The 7487-nt window shown below is 43.2% G+C and overlaps 1 protein-coding gene across 1 annotated transcript; it reads right to left on the reverse strand.

The window, feature by feature from the left end:
- Positions 212-1421, reverse strand: LOC109228036 (protein FAR1-RELATED SEQUENCE 5-like). Its single transcript, XM_019393219.1, has 2 exons — positions 987-1421; positions 212-940 (listed from the first exon to the last, which is right to left on the reverse strand). The coding sequence occupies exons 1-2, from the start codon at positions 1419-1421 to the stop codon at positions 212-214; spliced, it is 1164 nt and encodes a 387-aa protein (XP_019248764.1).

Consider the following 7487-nt stretch of genomic DNA (forward strand, 5'->3'; position numbering starts at 1 on the left):
TTAGTGAATGTACTTATATGGTTGCTATCGGCCGATACGTATGACCTTAATATAAACGGCTATTATATAAGCGGTCGAGTTTACTACGAATCACAACGATATAATTAGCTTAGGTAATCATATTAGTGAATGGACTTATATGGTTGCTATCGGCCGATACGTATGACCTTAATATAAACGGTCGAGTTTACAACGAATCATAACGATATAATTAGCTTGGCATCAATGCATTGATGGCAGCCTTAATACTATCACATTGGTCAGTCATGATAGCTAATGGATGAACATTGTTTAGAGCCCCAAGCCATGTAGATAGCACCATTTTGTAACTTGTTATATCCTCACTCGACATAAGAGCACATCCCAAAAGTATGGACTGCCTATGCTGATTGACACCAACAAATGAAGCAAATGGCATATTGTATCGATTCACAAGGTACGTGGTATCAAGGCATATTACATCATGGAATTCCTCATATGCAACCTTAGAGTGTGAATGAACCCATACGACATTACAAAGTCGACCAAAACTATCCACATCTACGGAGTAGTAAAATTCCCTATCTTTTTGCTGCATGTCATTGAAGAACTTGAGTAATGATTGTGCATCCCTTTCTTGCAACTGAAGCTTTCTACTCTTCAAAATATAATTTCTACAGTCCTTTGGTGTACATCCAATATTTTCGGGGCCACCAGCAAGTACTTCAGCGACTCTTATATTTTTTGAGGGTCTTAAGCCAGCAATATCTTTGGCTGCAAGAGTTCTCTTAAGGGACTTACTAAGCGATCTGTGTCCCGCGATCATTCGCGATAGTGCTGGTTCCAATTGATGATTATGTTTTTTAACCACCTTTGAAACACGCCATGAACCATCCTCCTCCAAAATTCCATTTATTCTAGCATGACAATTCCTCCTCTTGGTAACATGCTTATTCCTTTCCTAGACCTATCACAACCATATTGCACATACCTAACAATATCATCACCTTTTTGTTTGATGTTCTTTTGACAATGCAAAACCCCGATAATCTTGCATGTTCTTTGTAAAAATCAAACATAACATCCTTACTACTGAACCGCATCCCAGTAATTGGACCAATTACGAGATCTTCTTCATTGAAATCATTAGGCATTTCCCTGTCCTCTCCAACTTCTTCCTCTTCCTCTAAATAATGGCCGTCATCGTCATCATCATCATCATCATCATCATCTTCATCAGCAGCACCATCATCAACATGATTTTCTCCATCATTGAAGTTGCCGTCTGAATCAATGTCGATCGACTCATCTTCATTCATCAAAATGTCGTCTGAATTCAACCCCAATGATGTGTGTAATGCATTCCTTAGTTGCTCCGACCTAGTTTCTAGGCTGTTATTCGGGTTTAATGGCTCCAAACTAGTTTCTCGGTTAGAATTCATGTTTAGGCTAAGAGAAGGGTGGTGAATTATGTGTTTAGTGAAAGATCTCTTTTGATCAAAACTAGAATCTAGGAAGTTTTTCGGGTTACAATATAAATGGAAAATAATTATGTTTACATAATAGACTTTTGATCTTCCCATCCGTATAAATTGCATTTAAAAAAATACGTAATTGTATTTAAAAAAAAAGTAATTGTATTTAAAAAAAACGTAATGAGCATATATACGATTACTTCCATCCGTATATACGAAGGCTTTTTATCTTCCCATGGTGAGAGAATGATGATTTATGGGATCAATGTTTTGGGAAGATCAAAATTTATTAACTAATTTTGGAGGAAAATATTTTGGAGGGAAAATATGGCCATTAAGCCAAACTCCTAAATAAGGGCTTTACTGGTATTTCACGGGTGTGGTCATAGTTGGACCACGCTGAGTTTGGCCTAATAGCAGCTTAGTTTTTTAATTTGACAAAAACATAGTCTTTTGGTTTTTTGTTCTTTCTTTTTCATTTTGTTTCTTTTAAGTAATGTGCAACTCAATTCTTGAACTTTGGACTATATGTACTGAAATTAATCCTACAATATTAACATTGGAAACTTTTGTGCCAGGAATTTGATGAAGAGGAAAGAATAAACCTAACGTTGATATTGGCGAAACAGTCTTGTGGCTTGTAGCAATCTGGATTAAGTGTAAAAGCTCTTCAGTGAAATAAACCTATCAAAAGTGATCTTATTACCAAAGAGTAGTTTAAAGACACTGATCAGGCTGAGTAATCATTCTTGGTTTATGATTAATTCGGATTGTTAAAACTTTATATACCCGGCCCCTTTAAAATAGTAATTAAGTTGCATTAATGCAATCTTGAGTTGATATATAATGGGGTTCCAAAATGGATGTAACCTGAGTATTTCATTCTGAATGGATGTAGCTTTCAGGCAACAGCTATGTCCGTATCCACTGATTTTCATCTCCAACTATATGTATATATAATGTATCTAGTAGTCTTGTAAAATTTTCATTACGGTTTAAAAAATATATCATAAAGAAAAGAATACACGGTCTTGTAAATCTTGGACCAAATATGCACCACTGTTAAATTCCCTCTGTTTCAATTTAAATGACATATTTTTCTTATTATAAGTTTGTTCAAAAAAGAATGACACATTTCTATATTTGAAAACAATTTAACTTTAAACTTTTCATTTTACCCACTTTACTTTAATAAGAAGCTTTTATAACCACAAAAATGTTATGGTCTCGCAAAGTTTATGCCCTTTAAGCTTTTAGGACTACATGTTTCAAAAGTCTTTTTTTTCTTTCTTAAACTTTGTGCCAAGTATTGAAACGGAGGGAGTACTAGCTATAGGGATTATTGTTCATTTCGTTAAAATAGGGGCTATTTTAGTTAAGATCCAAACTCAAAGGACGTATTTAAATTTATTTACTGTGAAAATGGTAATAACAATTAAATTTGATTTTGAAAGGTTCTAAAAATACGTGATCTATTTTTATGCTAGTTGTTAAACAGTTGATGCTATGTGAGAGACTTAGAAGCGAGATAAGAGCCTGAAAAAATGAGATGTTGATCAAACCGAATAACTGCCAATCGGGGCCTCGAGCTCGCCTATTCGGTGGCCTCGGGGTCGAGTCAAGTGCTTGGCTGGGAGCTATCGAGGGTAGTCGACGGACGACTAACAGTTATAACAAAATCAACGATGGCTTTTTATGGCCAATAATAAGCAATTAATAAATAAGAATAAATAGAACACAATGAATGCAAGCAATAAATGAAGTAATGAACTCAAAATAATGTGTTAGAGAGCAGAGAGAATATTCTTGTATATTGTAGTATGGAGCAATAAATGCCTACAAAATGGCAGAGATCCCCTTTATATAGGAGGAGAAATCCCAACATAGCACAAATGTATTAATTATAAAAGATATGGAGATGGGACAGCTAGTTGAGGTCATGATTCGGATCTGAGCATAGCTCACTAGACTTTGTCAGCTCTAGATGTGCGCCTAGGGAACTCCCCACTTTTTCATTATAACCGTTGGTCTGCGCCGCCCCGCGGTCGAGCGTCGGTAGGCCTCGAGGGTGAACTTCGACCATAGCCTCGAACCTATGAAATATGCTTACGAGCCATTACAACAATGGAAAATTTGACCCTCCGATTTTACCGTATACAGATAGTCCCCGCGTTTCTTAGAGTGAAAGTGACAAGAAACGACCTTGAATTCCTACCCCTCTGGTACTTCCGTAATGACGTCAGTTACAAGGTACCAAAAGATGGCGCGCACACAGCTCCCGAAAGCCTTCGCATTGATCACAGCAGTTGGCTATCCCTTGGCCCCCCTTCAATGTACGTGGGGGGCTTCTATAAATACTTCCCTTTTCGTTCTTTACAACTCACTGCACCACCAAGCTCCCAAAAAGGGGTCCTTCTACCTTTACCTTCGCAACTTCCCTTTCCCTTTTGAAATCCTTCAGGAATGACGAAATCTTCCGCCTCTGCTTCTCAGGAGAACGTGACCTCCTCCTCTTCGCTTCTACCCAAAGGCAAAGCGGCAGTGCCTCCTTGTGCCGAGGAATGCATTCCGAGATTTTTCTCGACGGCTTCCGATTTCAAGGTCGAGAGGCCTTCTTCGAAGCCGGGACGTCGAGAGCCTGTGTCTCAGTATATCAGCTCAATAACAGACGTCGAAAGGGTGAGGACTGACTGCCGCTGGGGGGATGCGGTGCTTGTGGAGATCCCTTCTCTAGAGGAGGATATAACGACATATAACGCCGATTTTCTCAGTGTGTATACTTACCCATTTACCCTTGGGCCGGTGGGGCCGTCCTTGCCTCCGATAGACCCCGTGATTCTCGACTTCTGCCAACGGTACCAAATGACCCTTGGCCAAATTCACCATTCGTTCTGGCGCATTGTCTACATGTTCCGGTACTATGTGATTATGGTTGAAGAGATGCCCTTTTCTCTTGATCACGTGATCAGGATGTACAACCCCCGTCTCTTCCGCGGGGGCCTGATTAAGCTTCACTGCTGAGCTCCGAGGGCCCTTTTTGCCTGCATCGAAAAGGTCGGGAACGGAGGGTGGATGAGCTGCTTTGTCCGAGTAAGGACTTTGGACCTGATCCCGGTGGAAAGGATGCCGTTCCCCGAGAGGTGGAACATGGAACGTAAGTAGATATGTTATCTAGCGTTCCCTTTCTTCCTTTTAAGTACGTTCCTCCATGCACTTAATTTCCCCTGCTAATGCAGCCGCAACAATTTACCCTGGCGTGGTTGCGGACCTCTCAGGCTGGGTCGGATCTGCCCATACGCTGAGCGAGTGTGGCGTGGTCTGTCTCAAGATCGATGGGAAGCGAAGGACCATGGTGAACCTTCACCCCTGTTGCAGTCGTATCTTTCAATCTAAATCGCTACCGATAGCGCTCTCACTCCCTATGCTTACTTCTTGCATTTGTGTAGGTCTGGGGGAGGTCCCCCTGATGAAGGGAGCATTGCATGGTGAGGAGGGTGCTTCGGTACCCGATAAAGGGAAGAAAAGACAAAGGGATCCGTCGAATGAACTTTCGGTATCCAAGAAAATCAAGGCGGGAGAAACTAAGGCCGACCCGTGAGCCCTAATTCCAGAGACAACAGGAAGTCCCCGAGTCGAAAGCAAGGGGAAAATGGTTTCTCGATGACGTCCGAGAGAGGGGAAAACCTGATCGACCCCCATGCTGCAGAGATGGTGGCTCCCGAGCCGGATCTTGATGTCGTCGCGGTCCAACTTCAAGCTGGAGAGGCTATAGAGGGGGTGTCGAGTGACGCTCTTGAGTCGGTCGATGGCCAAAATATGCCTCGATCCGAGATGTATTCAGTAGGCGGTTCAGAGGAAAATGGTTCTGGAGCTCTGCAGGGACGAGAGACGACTCAGAGTGGCCCTGTTGGTGTTATCGTGGTGAGTGACTCTACTTAGGGAAAAATCTCACCTCCTAGGGGAAAACAAGATGTCCGGAATAAAGAACCTTCCGATGCGGGGGTGCCTGTCGGAAGTGGAGATGCGCTTGAGAGGCCTTTAGCCGCTTTCGGGGGGATTCCCGAGTTCGAGGCTTCGCTCGTCTTAAGTGAGATGAACAGGCTCTGCGAGCAGGTGGTTCTCGTAAATCTTCCTATCACCCTGATCTTTATCATTCTAACTTGTGTTTTTCATGCTTCAGGCCAGGGCGCTTTATAATCAGAATTTCGCCCGGCTTCAGGCTGAGGCGGCCCGTCATGATCATGAGAAGACTTGCCTTGTTGAGCAGGTTACCTAGTTTTCGTTCGCTACGGCCCGACTGTTTGCTAGATCCCAGCATTTTGACATTTTTTAATCTGGTTTATGCTGTTTGGGGAGGAAAGCACCCTATTGAGGGAGGAGCTCCGAGCCAAAGACTCCGAAGTTCTCGAACGCAAATGGCGCATGAGAGAGATATCTTCTGAGAGGGATACCCTCCAGGAAAAGATAGCCTTAGTCGGGCATCAGCTTCACGACGTGAGGGCGGACAGTGAAAAGTATACAGGTCTCCATTCTAAGTTAGTAGCTGCACTATCCGAGATCAAAACTGAAGCGTAGGCGCTTATATTTTCGCATAAAGAGGATGTCGTTGCGATAAATGCTCAAGCCGGGAGAGCGCCTAAGGAGGCCGAGTTGAAATTAACTCGAGCTGTGGAGAATGCTTGGTTATAATCTCGGAGGCGGGCTCTCAAAGATATACAAGTGGGAGGTATCAATTTGTCTACCGAGCTCGAGATGGTGAAGACCCTGGAAAAGGAGGGTGCTGCCCTGTTTGCTTCTGAAGGTGCGTCGGGTATTGGCTTAGGAAATGATGAGAACAAAGGCGGAGCCCCGGGAGGGGAAGAGGCCGTTGAAGGACCCGAAGTTCGAGCTGGAACCCTTGGGGCGCAACCTCCAGCGGAGCCATCGAAGATGTAGGCTTGATGATAGATTAGGGTTTTGTTTTGTTCCTTCTTTGTAAAGGTTTTTACAGGCCTTGTAAGCATGCCTCTATGTATAAAAGGCTTTTCGTTCTTTATCACTTCTCCTCCCCTTTGTTTTTAGTGCTGGCGACAGTGGCTCTTATGCATCGGGTCGGTACGCCCTTTTGTATGTGCTGGCAACAGTGGCCCTTACGCTTTTTCTTTTAGGCATATTTAGTTAACTGTTTTGGGTTCAGTCTCCGAATCGGGTTTTGACTCGAGCTCATTCGACCCTCAAGTTTTGAATTTAGAGCTGGCCCTTAGGCTCTTACGCGTTGGGTCGGTACGACCTTTTATGCGGGCTGGCGACAATGGCTCTTACGCCTTGGGTCGATGCGACCTTTTATGTGGGCTGGCGACAATAGCTCTTACACCTTGGGTCGATGCGACCTTTTATGTAGGCTTTATTTTTCCCTCAATAAGATTTTTTGAAAGTGTTGCCTGACTCTTCGACGGTTTAATAAAAAACCTCGATTGCGAGTCGTTATATGGCGATGATCGAGCACCTCGGGAGGTTTGGCTCGGAGGCTGAGTATCTCGAAGCCGATGTTTAGGAGCTGACATGGTTGAAGCTCTTTTGCCTACGTCGAGGGTAGCCTATTTAACCGGTTCTTTTCGAAGTAGATTCGAAGTAATCAAAGGCCTATGATTTTGTAGCAACAGTCGGGCGTCCCCGAGTCGCGTTAGTTTGGCTGGTGCAGCCTTGTGACCGTAGTCATTTGTGTTTGGCCGGAGCCTTTTTAGTCCCGAGTGAAGTAGTTTCGGCGTCTATATCGAGGGTATGCCTTTTAGGGGTCTAACAAGTTCGATATATAGCCTTAACTTTGAGATCGGGTTTATGCCTTTAGTAAGGTCTTACAAGTTTTACATGCCTTTGAGGTCTTACAGTTTTGGATACTTAGTACCAGTATGGTTTATGCCTTGCTCTAGGTCTTACAGATATTGTCACTTGGTACAAGTGTGGTTCATGCCTTGCTTGAGGTCTTACAGATATTGTTGTTGCCTTATACAGGTCTTACGAGACCGAGTCTGTCCATTTGGGGTCTTATGGCCT

This window comes from Nicotiana attenuata, chromosome 6, assembly GCF_001879085.1.
Source record: "Nicotiana attenuata strain UT chromosome 6, NIATTr2, whole genome shotgun sequence".
NCBI lineage: Eukaryota > Viridiplantae > Streptophyta > Magnoliopsida > Solanales > Solanaceae > Nicotiana > Nicotiana attenuata.